The following is a 15,276-nucleotide window of genomic DNA, read 5'->3' as shown; positions in this document are numbered from 1 at the left end:
GTAACTGTTGATTGTGCAGTGCTAACCTGGGTGGCTAGGAGAGCATTTCTTACTCAGCTGAGTTCATTATGCTGATGTAAATTTCCTTCTGTAACAGCCAGTCCGCAGCCCAGAACGCAGAGACAGGAAGGCGACTGCCGGCGCTAGAAAGAGAAGGCACTCTCCTTCACCCCCGCCTCCTGCTACCCTGGTTGAATCGAGGAAGAAGGCAGGAAAGAAAGGGTAAGTAATCAGAGGGGCATACTTTCAGAAGGTAACCATGTTGGTCTGCAGTAGAAGAGCTGGAATTCGAGTCCAGGAGCACCTTAGAGACCCACATGATTTTCAGTGTATAAGATTTCAAGAGTCAATCTTGTGGGTCTCTAAGGACTCAAATCTAGCTAATCTGAGGGATGTGCAGCTTGAGGTGAGAGCCAGCAAGGGGGTCTGGGAGTCCCAGGTTTGAATCCCCACTTGGCCATGAAAGCCTGCTGGGTGACCTTCGGCCAGAGTCACTCTCTCTCAGCCTAAGCAACCTCTCAAGGTGGGAGTTGCGAGAATAAAGGAGAGGAAGGGAGAATGGTGGAACTTGTTTTGGGCCCCAATTTGGGAAGACAAGGTGGATAGAAATATCTGGATGCAAATAAGAAGAGTTGGTTTGTTTACCTTGATTTTCTCTACCTTTAAGGAGTCTCAGGTGGCTTACAATTGCCTTCCCCTCCCCACAACAGACACCCTGTGAGGTAGGTGGGGCTGAGAGAGCTCTAAGAGAGCTGTGACTAGGCCAAGGTCACCCAGCAGGCTTCATGTGGAGGAGCAGGGATTAAACCCAGTTCTCCAGATTAGAGTCCGCCACTCATAACCACTACACCACATTGGCTAAGATGAGGAGGGATAGCTTTTCTAAACAGAAAGGTGAATCTTTGTTTTAGAAATATTGGGGTGGGGGGCATGAGCCTGCTTGCCGTACTCTTTCTGGCAGCCTGCGAACGACATGAATATTTGATGCTGCCTGTTGAGCTGGGCCACTTGATCTTCCGAGTGGAAGGCCCATCCCGCCTATGGGAGGCAGCTTGGTGCAGTCATTATTCTGCCTAATGAGCGCTTGGCATTTGAGCGGCAGAGGCCATTAATAAGCAGGGTCGTTTTTCTGTGTGGCAAAAGCTATCCTGAGGTAACTCTGTTGGCTTTAATACACTTGACCAATGAAGCAGTTGCTCAGCTTCAAGACAGCTGTTTCCTTACTGGCAAAATCCTGCATCTGCGGGTAGATATAACCTTAGAAGCCACTTCTGTGCCCTGCAGCCCTTAAAATAGCATATGCCATTCAAACCAAAGATAAATCCAAAGATAGTGCATATTCCTAAGGTTGTAACATAGCATCTTGTTCAAGACTGAATTCCTCTTTCCTTAACCAGCGGCACATTTCAGTGGATGGGCCTATTAGGGCTCCCTTGGGAAGGAGTTCTACAACACAGATGGTGCTTCAGAAGAAGCCCTGTTAATCTTCGTGGCTTCATCACTCGATGAACAACACACGAAGCTGTCTTATACTGAATCAAAGTCAGTATTGTCTTCTCAGACTGGCAGTGGCTCTCTGGGGTCTCAGGCAGAGGTATTTCACATCCATCTACTTGCCTGGTCCCTTTAACTGGAGACGCCGGGGATTGAGCCTGGGACCTTCTGCATAACAAGCAGATGCTGTACAAACTGAGCCACAGCCCCTCCCCTAAGCTCTCCAGGGTCTCAGGAAGAGGCCTTTCACATTCCCTACTTGCCTAGTCCCTTGAACTGGAGATGCCAGGGATTGAACCTGGGACCTTCTGCATGTCAAGCAGATGCTCTACCATTGAGCCACGGCACAGGTAAGTGCAACTCTGTTTTTCTTTTTAGAAAATGGCCTCCCCATGTGGTGTTGTAATTGCTCCAGCTGAAGGGGATATGGTTGAGAGAAAGCATTCCTAGATGGAACTTGGACCCCCCTTCCCCCGCAACTTTCTATAACTTGGAAAAGTCAAAAAGAGCATCTTGAATTTAGCTTGGAAGCACGGTGATAGCCAGATACTGCCTGTTCTTGTCCACCATCCCAGACAAAATCCATGCTGCCATATTCTAAACCACCTGAGGTTTCTGCATGGTCATTAAAAGCAGTCCTGCCTAGAGCAAGTTACCAGTGAAGAGATCCAAGTGACCTTATCTTCAGAGTTCTCGTGTTGCCATTGTATGTTACTGTGGGTTCTGGAGTCCCAGCTGAGGTGGGGATTGAGTTGAAGCCGTCCCCTCCACATGTGAGAATGACGGAATTGCATGACAGACATTTGGGCGGAAAGCTGATGCGCCTCTTGTGCTGCCTAGTGATCACCACCGTCCTGGAGGCATCCCGTAGCAGCGTGCACCATGCCCACGCTCGTGTTAATGCACACTGTGTTTATAGAAAACCGGTGACAGTGGGGACGGCTGACACATGCTTAATCTGTTTCAGACAAGCCAGTCTTTATGGGAAGAGACGAGGGCAAAAGGAAGACGATGACCAGGAAGATCTTACGAAGGACATGGAGGATCCAACCCCGGTGCCTAACATAGAAGAAGTGGTCCTTCCTAAAAATGGTACAGGGATCCAAATGCTGGGTTTCCTATTGAACCACATGTGACGTGCATTCCAGTGTGGAGTAGTGGTTAAGAGTATTGAACTAGGATCTGGGAGACGGAGGTTCAAATCCCTAATCGTGCCATGGAAGCTTACTGGGTGACCCTGGGCCAGTCACACACCCTCAGCCTAACCTACCTCACAGTGTTGTTGTGAGGATAAAATGGAGGAGAGGAGAATGATATAAGCTACTTTGAGTCCCCATTGGGGAGAAAGACCAGGCACAAATGAATTAAATAAATACGTGCCAGTTTTAACTGGGCCTTTCTCCACCAGCTGCCCTGCTCAGCATTGACCTAAATCTTAGATAGTTAAGGCTTCTGGGTAGCCTTGCTGCAGCTAAGCACCTTAAAGCATCTTGCAGCAGGTGAAGTCTGTCTGTCTGTACTGGAGGAAAGCACCTGCACCAGCTCAACAGATCCTTGGGATCCTCCCTGTGTGCATGTGTGCTGGGATCACCACAGAGCACAACAGATTCCTGTCCTCTGCCCCCAGCGCGCGCACTGGTGCATTAGTGTCTTCGGTAGGACACTACTGGGTTGAACCCATAATGTGTTCCTCACTTGTTGTCACATCTTCATAGATGTTTCAAATGCCAATATTTGCTTTGCTTGTTTGAAAGCAGACGTTCCTTTTAGACTCTTGAGGCCGGCCCTGGGGCTGGCTGCTTCCCAGGCTTTGCTTCAGCTGTGCTCTTTCCCAATTTTCTTCACAGCGAGGGAGATCCCAGTTCTATCCAGTGTTTACCCACATTGCATTGAAGGCATCCAGTCTTTGCTGCTATTGCATTTGGCACCAGATGGAGTTGAGACACTGCAAGCTGCATTTGGACAATTGTCAGCGGTGCGTGTAGCAGCAGGCGGAAGAATAGCCCCCCGCAGTTAAATAAGAATAAAGGCTCCCAATGTTTAGAAAGGAGCCTTGTGGTGGGAAAGGAAATCAGCTTCAGCTGCTGGCTGGCAGCAGGGCCCACATGTGCCAAGAGGGCAGGACAGCGGTTGACCCCTCCTGTCACGAGATCATCAAGGCGAATGGTTCATTTAGCAAGCTGCAGATGCAGAAATTCTAGATGCACTAGTCTTGCTCCCCATTAATGGTAGCAGACTGCTTCTTGTGAAACCACAGAACTAGAATGGGCAGTGGAAACTGATTCCCCCCCGCTTGCTTCTTTTGTTTTTGCTATTCACTATTAATGCTGGGTCTTTGCACATTACAGTTTCCCGGCCTTAAACATATAGGCTTGGATTTCCATCAGTGGAACAGACCTTCCTTGTCTCCTCCTACCCGCCCCCAGCCCCAAAATGATTCCAGGAATAGCATGAAAAGGTAGAAGAGTTGGTTTTTATATGCCGACTTTTCTCTGCCACTTAAGGAAGAATCAAACCAACTTACAATCACCTTCCCCTCCCTCTGAGGTAGGTGGGGCAGAGAGAGTGTGACTAGCCCAAGGTCACCCAGCTGGCTTCATGTGGAGGAATGGGGAAACAAACTCAATTCACCAGATTAGCCTCCACCGCTCATGTGGAGGAGTGGGGAATCAAACCCGGAGCCAACCGCTCCGAACCACTGCTCTTAACCACTACACCACACTGGCTGTCAAATTATCCAAAACTTTAATACATCACAAACAGTAAAAAAAAAACACATCATTAAAACCAAACATGTTTTGGCCATAAGGCCTTCTTCAGTGGTACAGTTTGTTAAAATACATACCATAAAGTAAAATATTCAAAGTGAAAAATGCACCAATTCTGACGTAAGCTTTAAAACACACACAAGAAGTAGGGCCAGTTCATGAACTAGATAATTCCCCCTTCATTATAGGAATCAATTAAGGACCACCAAAAATAATTTTTCAGGACATTGTTGTTCATTGTTCAAATATGTCTGTAAGCAAGGTCAGAGTGAACTGTAGCTCTATGGTGTGAATGTCCACATTCAGAAAGCAAAATACAACAAATCAAAATTTTGTATTTTGAATATATTTTTACTTTATGGTGTTTATTTTACCAATTTGTACCTCTCAGACTCACCTGCCTCCTCTCTGCCACCATGATATCTTACTTACTAAATACAATCAACTGGCAAAGAAATTCAGTTGAGGTGGAATGATGTTTAGTCTGTATAAATCTAGATCACGAGGTGGGGGGTGCATCACAAATCTGAGTGTGCTGGAAGACGGGTTCATTTCAGTCAGTGTTTTGTAGCATGAAAGCAGAGGATGCACACTTTGACTGTTTTTCAGTCTTCCTTAATTTTTTTTTTTACAGTCAACCTAAAGAAAGACAGTGAAAACACTCCCGTGAAAGGAGGAACTGTAGCAGACCTGGGTAAAACAGCATTCTTAACTTTGCTCTTTCTGTCACATGAATACGTGAAGCTGCCTTATACTGAATCAGACCCTTGGTCCATCAGAGTCAGTATTGTCTACTCAGACCGGCAGCAGCTCTCCAGGGTCTCAGGCTTCCACATCACCTACTTGCCTGATCCCTTTAACTGGAGATGCCGGGGATTGAACCTGGGACTTTCCGCATGCCAAGCAGATGCTCTTCCACTGAGCAACAGAGCAGATTCACATGTTCTTTCTTTTCCTGTGGCTCTTGTCTGGGCTTGCAGTTGTGCCAGGCCCGGGGGCGTAGGACAGCCTCATCTTGTCGATATCGATCCTTCCTCTGAAGGCCGGCACTGTAAAGAAGGAAGCAGAGAGGAGGAATCTGTGCAAGGTCACCGAGTAGTCAGCATCCTTTGTCCCCTTTTATGCAGCTGCCCTTGACCTGTTCGTTCTGCTGTAGCCGGGGGAACCAGGCATTGTAGCTACAATTGCTGACGGTGCAGCGGCAGGCCCATTTACAGCTTGTCGTACCAAAACAACCTTCGGGGCAGTTCTGCAAAACAATATAGCTAAAGCCCAATCTGTGTAATATTGGTATGATAGAAGAAGACTCTCAAAATCTTTCTGGCAGAGGTTGACCAAAAGACTACTATATCTGTGGTGAAGTGTCTGTTCTCTGTAACGGACATATAGGTTAAGTTAACGTCCTGTGTACTTAGATTCTAAAAGTATTAGTTATTTTAGGATGACTGATGTATGCTGAGATTTTATGTAGGTGATTAATTTTATAAACATTTCCCCCCCTGCTTCTGAATAGGCTGTGGGCCGTAATAAAAACTGAAGTGAACTGTTACAATAGAATCATAGAGTTGGAAGGGACCACCAGGGTCATCTAGTCCAACCCCCTGCACAATGCAGGAAATTCACAACTACCTCCACCCCCCCACACACCCCCAGTGACCCCTACTCCATGTCCAGAAGATGGCCAAGATGCCCTCCCTAAGTTCATAGAATCAGCATTGCTGACCGATGGCCATCTAGCCTCTTCTTAAAAACTTCCAGGGAAGAAGAGTTTACCACCTCCCGAAAAAGCCTGTTCCACTGAGGAACCACTCTAACTGTTAGAAAGGTTCATTGTTTACTCACCGAGAAGGTCCTTTCCGCTCTGAAGTAGAAGGAAAGTTCTTCCTAATGTTTAGCCGGAAACTCTTTTGATTTAATTTCAACCCATTGGTTCTGGTCCGATCTTCTGGGGCAACAGAAAACAACTCGGCCCCATCCTCTATATGACAGCCCTTCAAGTACTTGAAGATGGTCATCATATCCCTTTTCAGTCTTCTCCTCTTCAGGCTAAACATACCCAGCTCTTTCAACCTTTCCCGATAGGACTTGGTCTCCAGTTACATATGCCAGTTACCCAAATTAACTGCTAATGGAGAAGGAAGTACTTACCGGTTGTAGTGAGTGGCTCTTACAGACCAGAAAGTCTTGCATTGCAGGTCTGGGACTGAGGCATACGTCTCTAGGCAGTTTGGTTTCTCCAGGCACAGAAGTGTTGCCTCCACAGGCAAGATCCTGCTGTGTGTATATGCGCCCCCCACTCCTTGTCCGGGCCTCTCCCCCTGATCTGAACTGGCGGTTAGGTTCATACAGAAGGCGGCTCTGCCTTGGTAACACTCCAGGTCAAAGGTAGTGAGGCTCTCTGTGGGATGAGTTGAGCAGCCTCTGCGTTTGCCATCATTCATTCGGAGGCACCGTTGATGCTGTTCTCCTTGCTCTGAATGCCGTCGATGTTCAGTCATCCTGTGATTGTCCAGGGCTGCCATTTGTCCAGAGGAGTTTCATTCCCTTCTCTGCCCTTTGTCTTGCAGATGAGCAGGATGAAGAGACACTGGCGACAGGAGGAAAGGTAACTACTGCCATCTCCATCTTCTTTCCAGCGTTGTCAATGAATGCTTTATAAACTGAATGGTGTCAGTTCATCTTTGCAGTGAGGGAGGTTCTTGAACCAGATTATTAGGTCTGGATGTTGCCTTCCAGATGCTCAGTAACACGCTGAAAGTGTACTGAGGTTGACAGACCTGAAAGTGGTGCCCATATCCGGGGGGGGGGGGGTGTGTGATTTACTGGCAAAGTCTGGCACTGCTGAAAATTCTAAGGGCCTGTGCCCCCTCCCAGAAATCTACTGACTGTGTGGATGAAAGGTGTAAAGGGTTAACTAACCCTTTTTATCCTGATGGGTAGCCGTGTTAGTCTGTCACTAGTAGGAAAGAGTAGGAGTCCAGTAGCACCTTAAATACTAACGAAAAGACTAACCTTGCCAGAAATTTTGTTAGTCTTTAAGGTGGTACTGGGCTCCTAACTCCTCTCTACTGCCCTTTTTATCCTGTTATTGTTAAAGTGGCCACAGACCCTTGGGCCTGCTGCCGCCATTCTTGGTTTACTTCAGGTCTGTGGGAGCCTGGGATGGCGTGATGCCTGGTTACTGGGCTTTAACCCCTGGGCTTTTGAGTACCTTACCTCTTCCCTGTGTCTGTCTGGGTCACCCTGTCCCGCCACAGTAGCTCATGCTTCAGTCAAGGCAGAGAGTTCTAGGGGAAAGAGCTTAAGAACCTTTACTGGGAAGATGGAATTGGAAAGAAAGCGTAACCACAGTCTTGATCACAACAGTGACAAAAGAAATCTTTACTAGTTCACATTATTGTGGTGTCTGATATTTGGCACCCTGTAATAATTTCGCTTGTGCACAAAGGGAAGAAGCTTGATTTGGTAAGAATTTCTGAGCAGCCGATTACTCATCAGCAAGTTTTCTCCAGTAAACAGCCTTTACTGAAGTTGCCAGTAGCCAGTCAGAGGAAGGGATAGATATGGGAGTGGAGAGGATGGATGGCAGGGAAGGCACGACTGATGATTTTGAGACTTCTGGGTCTACAATCTGTTCTTTTTTGTCTCATGGAAGTTAGTTCATCCCACTGGAATGCTAACTCTAACCAGCTGCCATCTTAACATGATGTAATCTCTCTCATACATTGGTTTTCCTTTTATTTCTTGCTTGCTTGCTTTTAACCCACATGCTCCATTCCAACACACTTGGATGCACTTCCTCCTGCAGGAAGATGAAGATCCCAACAAAGGTGACCAGAGCCGCTCGATAGATCCGGGAGAAGACAATGTCACAGAACAGACGAATCACATCATTATCCCCAGCTATGCATCCTGGTTTGACTATAACTGGTAAGGAAGAGTTCTCGGGGAGGAAGAGCCTGGTTCAGCTGGCTCCCCACTATGAGGAGTCCAGAGACTGTCCTGGATGACCTTCAAAGGGTTGTGTCCCACCCGCTCTGCTCAGCTGATTTTCGTGCGTTTTCTCATTCCAAGGAGCTTCTGGCATCTGTGAGTCTCATGGAACAGACTGCTGTTAGCCGAGTGCAGGAGTAGGATGCACTCTCTACTTGCTATTCTCAGAACCACTCAGCAGTGACTTCGGACATTGATTTTATGCGTTCAGGGCCGTCAGCTTGCTTCCAAGTTATGGCAACCCTGTGATTTAAAGAACTCTAGAATGTCCTGTCATTAACAGCCTTGGTCAGGTCTTGCAAAACGAAGGCCGTAGTTTCCTTTAGAAGCAGTGGACTCTGATCTGGAGAAGCAGGTTTGATTCCCCACTCCTCCACATGAGCGGCGGAGTCTAATCTGGTGAACTGGATTTGTTTCCCCACTCCTACTCACGAAGCCAGCTGGGTGACCTTAGGTTAGTCCCAGTTCTCTTAGAGCTCTCTTAGCCCCACCTATCTCACAGGGTGTCTGTTGTGGGGAGGGGAAGGTAAGGTGATTGTAAGCCAGTTTGAGTCTCCCTTAAGTGGTAGAGAAAGTCGGCATATAAAAATCAACGCTTTTTTATTGGGTCAATCCATTTCTATTCTGGCTGCCTTCGACTTTTCCTAGCATTGTCGTCTTTTCCAGTGACTCTTGTCTTCTCAAAATGCGACCAAAGTACAAGTAAGCATGAAGCAATTCACTGTAAATCCCTGGGACCAACGGTAGCCTTGGAAGTCACAGCCTTTGACTCTGAATTTTCCTTTATACTCAGCGATAGGTAGCCGTGTTAGTCTGTCACTAGCAGTAGAAAAGATTAGGATTCCAGTAGCACCTTAAAGACTAACCAGATTTCTGGCAGGGTGTGAGCTTTCTGAAGAAGTGAGCTGTGGCTCACGAAAGCTCATACCCTGCCAGAAACTTTGTTAGTCTAAGGTGCTACTGGACTCCTAATCTTTTCTACCTTTATGCTCAAGAAAGTTGTTTCTTTTAGATGACCTTTGCAAAACGCATATGCACAACTGGTAGATCAACAATATTCATTACAACTGTGTTTTCAAGTCTGGGTTAAAGGTCACATAGATCTGGCTTGGGTCTAAACCATGTATAATAAACTTCACTGTAGGAGAAGAGGGTCCAGTTAAGTTGGCACGCCCCTAGAGGGAAGCAGATGGTTATGGTTTCTTTGTGGCTCTTGGAGTTTCCTGTTGACAAGACTAGTGGTTCTTTTGTTTGATCTTGGGACCCCCAGAAGGTCCATGCTCATAGAATCATAGAGTTGGAAGGGGCCATACAGGCCATCTAGTCCAACCCACTGCTTAATGCAGGATCAGCCTAGAGCATCCCGGACAAGGGCTTGTCCAGCCTCTGCTTAGAGACTGCCAGTGAGGGGGAGCTCACCACCTCCCTAGGAAGCTGATTCCACTGTTGACAACTCTTACTGTAAATTCTCCCCCCCCCCAATATCCAGCCGGTACCTTTCCGCCTTCAATTTAAACCTGTTATTACAAGTGCTGCCAACAGGAACAGCTCCCTGCCCTCCCCTAAGTGACAGCCCTTCAAATACTGAAAGAGAGCAACCGTGTCCCCCCTCAACCTCCTCTTCTCCAGACTGAACATTCCCAAGTCCCTCTGCCTTTCCTCGTAGGGCTCGGTCTCCAGGCCCCTGATCATCCTTGGCGCTCTCCTCTACACCCGCTTGATTCTGTCCACGTCCTTTTTGACGTGGCGATGATCATTCCTAGGCACCTTCTGCAACTGACAACACCCCAGTCATAACCAGGAAACTAGCTTAGGGCAATGGAGCAGCCGAGGCAATGGCTGGAATGAAAGTGGAGGAGTCCTGGCTCAAATCAGAAATTGACTCAACATAAGAACATAAGAAAAGCCCTGCTGGATCAGACCCAGGCCCATCAAGTCCAGCAGTCTGTTCACACAGCGGCCAGCCAGGTTCCTCCAGGAAGCCCACAAGCAAGACGACTGCAGCAGCACCATCCTGTCTGTGTTTGTTTCATTTTTTCATTGCTGTGCGTGACTGATGCTTTAATATACATTCCTAACTAAAGGATAGCAGTGTTCCAGGCCATTTTTCATTTGTGTAGTGTGCAAACACTGGTTTAAATTGTATAATGGTAAACTGAGAGTTAAGTAAGTTTTTGACTATAACAGCTGGCTCCCCACTCATCACAGAAGGGGGCTTCATGAAGTGACATTTCTCCTGTCAGTATTCATTCACATCTAGAGAAGTGTGTGTGGGTGCACACTGAATTCCTGTCCCAAAAGGTTCATTGGCGTATTTGCTGGGGGAGGAGGGGGGTGTTCTCTGGGACTTCTTTTCCTCGCGCAGTTTGAAGATGGGAATAAAGTGGTCCGTGGTTCTTCATGGTCTGAAGGGTGCTCCTCCAACCTATACAGACACAGCGAGTCTGGTAGCTGTCTGAGGGAAGCGTTTGTGAATCCAAAGCATGTTGAGGCACCAGGAGCAGACCAGACAGTGTCCTTGAATGGAATGCAAATTGGTCGGGTATAATTGCTTTTCTGAGACTTGCGTCATTTGGCAGCTGAACAGCGGGAAGGGTTTTTGGATCCCGGGCTGCCTGCCTGTCCTCCCTTCAAAGGTGCATCTTCTAAATACTAAACGCTCTTTCAGGAAGTCAGACACAACATGCCTGGTTGAACATTCGTTTCCTTCTCAAGGTGTTGACATTCTTTTGCTACTTATCATTCAGATTTCAATGTGTTCATTTATTAATGGCTTTGCATGAAGATTGTTTCAGAGGATGTCCGTGTTGGTCTGCAGCAGCATGGCTAGATTCAAGTCCAGGAGCACCTTAGAGACAAATATGGACAGAACGGAGCGGGTGCAGAGGAGAGTGACGAGGATGATCAGGGGCCTGGAGACCAAACCCTATGAGGAAAGGCTGGGGGAGTTGGGAATGTTTAGTCTGGAGAAGAGCAGGCTGAGGGGGGACAGAATTGTTCTCTGTAGTAGGGTGAGAGCCAATGTCATGAGACGACATAGCCGAGGTGTGTCTGACCTCCATTGGATCAGGCAAACAATGGAATTTGTTCATGGCTGGTATGAGCCTGTTCAACTGTCTGTCTTGTGTGCCCCTTCCATTATGGGGCATGCAGAAATTTTAGATGTTTTCAGCTATCTCTGGTTAGCCATAATATCCAAACGTTTATGCCTTAACTGAGTTTAGTTTTTTCCCTTCCAGTAACCAGGATTCTTAATCACAGTTTAATGCCGGTCAAAAAACCTAGTTACTGGGCAAGAAACTAATCTTAGTTGTAATAACTGAGGTCACCTTAAACTAATTGGTTTAGATGAAGACACCTGTCCTTAATCGCTGCAGGGAGGAAACACGAACTGGCAGCCATCCAGGTTGGGGCCTATAACAGTTTTGTGGTGCCTGAATTAAGCCACTGTCTCTGTCTGCTGATCTGTTGTGGCTTCAGACTGATTAGGGCCACGTTCAGTGGTGGTCTCTGCTTCACCAAGGAAGACCTCTGGCTTTGATAGATATTTTATCCTTTCCTGTTCCATTGGTATTTCATAAAACACCTACTTGGGGTCAGCTTCCAAACTAACCTGGATTGTCCACGGGTGTACATAATACTAAGAATCCCCAAGCATAATCCCCTCCCCCAAAAAAAGGTTTATTGTTGCAAGAGAGATTTCTCCGTACAACAGACAAGAGATCGTCTACAGTGGGTGGGGAAGCCCATACTGTTCTGATCAAGAAGCAAGGTTGTGGATGCCGCTTCTTAGCCTAGTGAGACTTAGAAGGGTTAAGAGCCGGCTCAGCAAAATTACCATCCGTGCAGTGCTCAAATTATGTTTCTTACTAAATTGTCTGCATCTGTTGATGTTTCATCTTTCTCATGAAAGTAGCTGTTCTAAATAGGTAAAGGGTTGTGAGCTCAGCAGTGCTTCTGCTGGCCTGGACACTCAATTGACTACTGTCAGAAAAAGAGTTTGGCTACTAGGTAAGGTTGGGAAAGCCCAACACTCAGAACATCAGGGGACTGCGTGGTATGGAGACCTCTGCCTGGGGTGCACCCTCTGAGTGGTCTCCAAAGTGGAAGAGCTGTAGGGCACGTTCTCACACGGAATACTGCACTTTCAGTGTGCTTTGCAACACGAATTTTCCATGTGAACTGGCACAATCCCCTTGCAAATGGTTGCTGAAGTGCATTGAAAGTTAACAGTTAACTGGAGTTAGCACAAGACCTCCACCCACAATTTCTGTATGCCACATATTGGGAGGGGGATGGAATATGCAGTCAGATGCCTTCAGATGAAAAGGTTCCTGGTTCAGAGTACTTTGGATCCTTGCCTCAGTCTGGAGAACTGCAACTGTGAACATAAAGGCCCTGCTGGATCAGTCCAAGGTCCATCAAGTCCAGCAGTCTGTTCACACCGTGGCCAACCAGGTGCCTCTAGGAAGCCCACAAACAAGACAACTGCAGCAGCATTATCCTGCCTGTGTTCCACAGCACCTAGTATAACAGGCATGCTTCTCTGATCCTGGAGAGAATAGGGATGCATCAAGACCAGTATCAATTTTTACTAGAAACCATGGATAGCCCTCTCCTCCATGAACACGTCCACTCCCCTCTTACAGCCTTCCAAGTTGGCAGCCATCACCACATCCTGGGGCAGGGAGTTCCACAATTTAACTATGCGTTGTGTGAAGAAATTCTTCCTTTTATCTGTGTTGAATCTCTCACCCTCCAGCTTCTGCAGATGAGCCCGCATTCTGGTATTATGAGAGAGGGAGAAAAGCTTCTCCCTGTCCACTCTCTTCATACCATGCATAATGTTATAGACCTCTATCAGGTCTCCCCTTAACCACCACCTTTTCAAACTAAACAGCCCTAAGCATTTTAACCGTTCCTCATTGGGCAGTTGCTCTAGCCCCCTGATCATTTTGTGCTTCCGCCTCTCATGGAAGAGGGGCCAGCAAGAACATTTAAAATAAACTACATTCAGAGACCTTCAAACCTGAGCCTGCATTAACAGCAGTCTGTCTGAGACTATTACAGTAATTTGTGGAAGAAAATTCGCATTACCCAATTATTTTCTGCCTAAGCTTTTAAAAAATAAGCCAGCATTTTCGTTATTCTCTAAAATAGAAAAAAAAACACCGTTCATAATTCAATTGACAGTAAAGGGGTGATGTGCAGAACGCCTGCGCTGTATTGTATAATACTGAAAAATGCTTAGTATATTAACATTGCAAGTTGAGCTGAGAGATCCAGACTCAGATTTTTTTTTTATGGAAGGAAAACCTAGCTTGAATTGTGTGAAGTAACAAATCAGAAAAGTTATCAGTTGTTACACACTGGTGATGACTTTAACATTGCACCCTATCTTTCCTGCATTTCCTAATTGCTTGCAATTGCAGGAATGGAACGTAGGTGATTTCTCTCTCTCTCTCTCTCTCTCTCTCTCTCTCTCTCTCTCTCTCTCTCTCTCTCTCTCTCACTCTCACTCACAAACTTAAATTATTTTTATTCCTTTTATATGTAAATAGCCTGGGTAGGATGCAAAGATCATTTTCTGCCAGCAGTAGAGGCAGCGATTGCCAGAAGGACCAAGACATGCAGTCCCTGACCTGAGAGGCTTAGCATCTTTTGGCTTCCTGATATATGTCAGCTTTCTTCAATAAGGGGCTGCCCTTTCCACTATTGGGGAAGATGTGTAGGGCAGCTACTAGGGTGGGGGAGTCTGCCTCTCCCTGTTGGAGGGACCCCATCCTAGTTCCATTCACCCTGGCTGGGACTGTCATGGGTCTGCCTGCCACCAACGCCTCCTTGGATGAGGAAGAGATGGAGAAAGCCATCCCTTGCAGGTGGCAGGAAGACCCACTGGACAAGGTGCAGGGGGGGAGTCTCAGGTAAAGGCAGCGTGCCACACCCCCAGTCTCGCAGCATGGGGTCTGAGGTTGATGTAGAAATGCTGTGGCCGCCATCCTCACCTCTGAGGTTGCCAGAGCCCTTGGAACGCCGGAGAAGGCGAACCTGGAGGGAGGTACATGAGTGGCATGGTAGCATGCACTTGGCAGCCTAGTGCCGGTCAACCTCTGCCTGTGAGCTGGAGTCATAAGAACATAAGAACTGCCCTGCTGGGTCAGACCCAGGCCCATCAAGTCGAGCAATCTGTTCACACGGTGGTCAACCAGGTGCCTCCAGGAAGCCCCCAAACAAGTCATCATGGGATCAGGGCTGACAGCCATAGAGGCTGCCCAACCATTGAGCAGGAGCAGCACCTGTCCTGGGATGACTCAGGTGGAAGAGTTGCACCTGCTCCTGATCAGGGTTTTCCTGATAAAAGCAGCCGGAAAAGGGTTGAGCCAGTGTGGAAGCAACTTGTCCAAAGCACCTTGCGCGCCTGTTGTTGCTCTATGCCCTAGGCCTCTGTGTGTTTGACCTTAACTGGATATGGACTTGGTTTCTTGGATTATTACAATTTATTGGTAATTATCTTTATTTTTAATCTGTTTGCCACTTCAGAAGCCACTGACTGCAAGAGGTGGTGGGATAAAAACCTAATAAATGAGGATGTGCGTGTTTACAAGCCATGCAGATGTAACGATTTTGCAATATGTAGTCTGCTTTGGGTTGACCTGTGCTCAACTTGCTTTTTTGATAGTATTCATGTGATCGAACGCCGTGCTCTTCCAGAATTCTTCAATGGGAAAAACAAATCAAAGACCCCAGAAATGTAAGTAGTCCATTTGTCTCATTGTTTTCCACAGGTTGGATTTCAGTGCCGTCGGTTGACATGAGGCCGTCATTGCCTGGGGCAGACATACCCCTGCCACTCTCATAATCTTATTTAGGAGATCGGGAGCACTCTGCAGATATTTGGGCGTTTCTCTCACCCTCTCTCTCTCTTGGGTATTTCCCCTCCCTTTTGCAAGCTTAACGATGCTTAGTGTTAATCTGCCCTGGCCATTTTTGCTACCCAAAGTTAGCACATCATGGATTGTAA

The 15,276-nt window shown here is 47.1% G+C and overlaps 1 protein-coding gene and 1 non-coding gene across 2 annotated transcripts in view; one reads left to right on the top strand and one right to left on the bottom strand.

Annotated features, from left to right (window-relative positions):
* The window catches only part of SMARCC1 (SWI/SNF related, matrix associated, actin dependent regulator of chromatin subfamily c member 1), a 92,507-nt gene that overhangs the window by 35,750 nt on the left and 41,481 nt on the right, over positions 1–15,276 (top strand). Inside the window, exons 11-16 of the mRNA XM_056857170.1 lie at positions 98–222; positions 2,462–2,586; positions 4,897–4,956; positions 6,830–6,867; positions 8,071–8,192; positions 14,935–15,006. Coding sequence (XP_056713148.1) covers positions 98–222; positions 2,462–2,586; positions 4,897–4,956; positions 6,830–6,867; positions 8,071–8,192; positions 14,935–15,006 — 542 coding nt within the window. The remainder of the gene's footprint in view (positions 1–97; positions 223–2,461; positions 2,587–4,896; positions 4,957–6,829; positions 6,868–8,070; positions 8,193–14,934; positions 15,007–15,276) is intronic.
* On the bottom strand, positions 1,772–1,840 carry TRNAV-GAC (transfer RNA valine (anticodon GAC)). The gene has a single exon. It is a non-coding gene; the product is annotated as a tRNA-Val (tRNA).

Source organism: Euleptes europaea, chromosome 11, assembly GCF_029931775.1.
Source record: "Euleptes europaea isolate rEulEur1 chromosome 11, rEulEur1.hap1, whole genome shotgun sequence".
NCBI classification, from domain to species: domain Eukaryota; kingdom Metazoa; phylum Chordata; class Lepidosauria; order Squamata; family Sphaerodactylidae; genus Euleptes; species Euleptes europaea.
Note: the sequence above shows the minus strand (reverse complement) of the source record. Positions and strands in the feature narration are given on the sequence as shown.